This window comes from Pteropus alecto, unplaced genomic scaffold (assembly GCF_000325575.1).
Source record: "Pteropus alecto unplaced genomic scaffold, ASM32557v1 scaffold194, whole genome shotgun sequence".
NCBI classification, from domain to species: domain Eukaryota; kingdom Metazoa; phylum Chordata; class Mammalia; order Chiroptera; family Pteropodidae; genus Pteropus; species Pteropus alecto.
In genome coordinates, this window is record NW_006436281.1 from 146703 (window position 1) to 149748 (window position 3046).

The following is a 3046-nucleotide window of genomic DNA, read 5'->3' on the forward strand; positions in this document are numbered from 1 at the left end:
AACCTCCATTTCTATGTAAAACCTGCCCATTTTTAAATGTTGGTAACCAATGTGATTTAAAAACCTCAAAAACTCTGTGGAGACCAAATATACTTTTCTGCAAGTCAGATGGTGGCTGGGGACAGCCAGACTGCCATTTCTGCTGTGTGGCTTAGTGGCTAAGAATGTGTGTGCTCTACATCCGGTTGTTTGGAATCAAACCTGAGCTCTGCTAGTTACTAGCTGTGCAGATGCAGATAACTCTGCATCTCTGTACCCGTCGCAGCAGCTGTAAAATGGTCATGGAGGCAGCCTCTGTGCTTCTAAGGATTACAACGATGATTCAGACTTGAGAGAGAAAGCCAGTTGGTATAATGGTCTACACAGCCTGGCCCTCTGCCCCTCTCTGACCTTGCCCCCCCATCAGTCTTCTGCCTGCCTTCCTTAGCAACAGCCTCGTGGCCCCATGAGCTCTACCACAAACATCCCAAGCAGACTCCTACCTCAGGGCCTTTGCACGTGCTGTTCCTGGTCACATGGCTCACTGCTTCCCCTCCTCTAGCTCTCTGCTCTGATGTCACCTTCTCAGTGAAGCCTTCCTAACCACCCTCTCTGAAACCCCATCACACATACACAAGCCTCCCCCCATCCTCCTTCCCTTTTCCTTCACAGCCCTTAGTACCTTCTAACAATCTTACACACTTTATATTTTACTTAAATATCTAATTAAGTGTCTGTCTGTCTTCCCCAATATAATATAACATCCACAAAGGCAGTGATCTTGGTTCATCACGTTCACCAGCTCCCCAAATAGTGGCTGCATCTCATAAGTGCTCAACAAATCAGTATTGAATGAATGAGTAAATAAATAACAGTCCCTACCTCATCAGGATCCAAGGCGACTGTCCATACAAAGCGCTTAGCCCAGGGCCTGGTCCGCTGTGAGCGCTGACTTAATGATGGCCATTACGGTAATTCAGGGTCTAGTCGTGAAGGTTCTTAGTTGCCAAGCTTCTATGAGTTAACACACGTAAAGCGCCTTAGAACAGGGCTTGGCACACACTAAATGCTCAGTAAATGGTAACTATCATTTATAATTAGGCATCTATTTTCAAAGCAGCTTCGGCGCCAAGCTTCTGCGAATGGGTACTTCCCACCTCAGAGCGAGAGCCAGGTTGGACGAGGCTGTGGAAGCTGGCCCTCTGCTCCCCTCCGAGAGTACCACCCCAGGTCCACCCTGCCTCCCTCTGCGCCAGCCACTCGGGCCTTCCCGATGCGGGCAGGCTCTTCCCACGGACGTGCACGGTGTCCCCTTCAGGTCTGTCACCTTTCCAGGGAGGATGACATGATTTAAAACTGCAACCCCGTCCCAGAACCCTCCCCCTTTCTCTGCTTTATTCTTCTCCACCATCCAGCATATGCCACATCTTACTTGTTTACTGCCTGTCCCCACCAGCGGCCCTGTCCCACTCCCACATAAGCTTCATGAGGACAAGGATTTTATTTTATTCACAGGCATATTCCCAATGCTTAGCGCACAACAGGTACTCAAAAGATGTCTATTAAATGAATTGATGGATCACAGGTCTTACCTCACAGAGTTATTCTAAGAACCTGATGATCTCATGCAAATAAAAGGCAGAACTCCCTAAGCGCTGGAAAAATGACAGCTGTGATTACACTTAAGGTTCTATTTTTGCAAGTTCCTAGATGCACAACTTGTATGAGTCAACATATATCAAGCTCTTGAAGTGGCACTTGGCACCCAGGAAGTGCGCGGGAAGCATAGCAACGATTATAATGAAAGTCCTCTCTGTGAAGTTCTTAAGCGAAGTGGCAGAGAACACGAGCTGTTCTCCACCAACCGTTTTCTGCTGTCCGGGCACTTGTCTAGACTGCCTTTCCCAGACTCCTTTGCAGGGAGCTGTGGCCATGTGACTGATTCCTCAGCAAAGGAACATAAATGGAAGCAGTACATGCCACTTCTAGGCTGGCGCCTGTGAGGAAGTGTGTGTACCTCTCCAGGCACCCAGGCCACTGCTGCCCTGCCATGGCCATGCAGATGAAGACAGGCTTCAGGGACAGCCTGGGTCCCCAAATTACCAGATGGGGAAGGGCTGCCTGCCAACCTAAAACACCCGCCCAGGACTATTACTAGAGCGAGAAACAAAATTCTGCTGTTGGAGCCTGCACCTCACCGGGTCTGTGAGTAAATACATGGAAAGCACGCCGAACGTAAGCTCTCAGCATCCACGTTAATTATCTTGGCAATGACAACCCTACAGTTCGCCCAAGGGGACCAGCGGGATGGGGGTGAACGGCCAAGCGCATGCCTCACACACGGAGGGGACACGCGGATGCCCCGCCCCAAACGCACGCTGCACCGACACACACGGAACTCGGCTTTTATTCTGGCCTCACACATCTGCAGCTGAGACAACACAGACCAGCGCTTCCCGTCCCCAGACCACGGCGACCACCGCGGCCACCCCCGTTCCCTCAGCCCCCTCCTCCCACCCGCCCCTTCGGCCAAGCTCCCCGGTGGGGGCTCCGCCTACACCTCACCCCGGGCGTGCAGCATGAAGTGGCCATGCAGCTCCCCGAGGCTGTCGAAGGAATCCTCGCACTCCGTGCAGTGGAAGGTGCCCTCCTCGTCCTCGTCCTCCTCGTCCCCCCGCCCTGCCGGCCGGCCCTCCCCAGCCCGAGGTGGCTCCTCCTCTTCCTCCCCGAGGGCCCTGCCGTCGGGGGCTGGCGCTTCCTGGGGGGCTGTAGCAGGGCAGCAGAGCCGGCAGGGTGGGGTGCCCGGGGGGGCTTCCCCAAGAGGCGAGCGGCCACAGAGCTGGCAGGGCTGAGCTGGGGGCCCCGGGGGCTGGGCTGCGCGGGGGGCCCGGCGGGAAGGGCCGCCCCGGCCCCCGCCCAGGCGCTGCTTCACCTTGTAGCCAGGGTCGTACTCGGGGTCGTCAGTGGTCTCCTCTTCCTCCTCCTCCTCGTCTTCCTCCTCGTCGGAGTCCGGCTCTGAGAGTGTGTACTCGGAGTCAGAGGAATGCTCGGGGCCTGCGGGGGCGGG

The 3046-nt window shown here is 54.8% G+C and overlaps 1 protein-coding gene across 3 annotated transcripts in view; it reads right to left on the bottom strand.

Moving 5' to 3' along the window:
• Positions 1 to 3046, bottom strand: part of ZNF428 (zinc finger protein 428) — a 17847-nt gene that overhangs the window by 6977 nt on the left and 7824 nt on the right. For 2 of the 3 annotated variants that reach the window (XR_003046264.1, XR_003046265.1), the window contains exons 2-3: positions 2545 to 3033; positions 862 to 993 (exon numbers count right to left, since the gene is read on the bottom strand). Coding sequence is in view for 1 of the 3 variants with exons in the window: in XM_006911773.3 (XP_006911835.1) it covers positions 2534 to 3033 (500 nt within the window). In the remaining 2 variants the exon portion in view is untranslated. Of the gene's footprint in view, positions 1 to 861; positions 994 to 2368; positions 3034 to 3046 lie in introns of those variants that run through there. The other variant, XM_006911773.3, reaches the window with a different exon arrangement.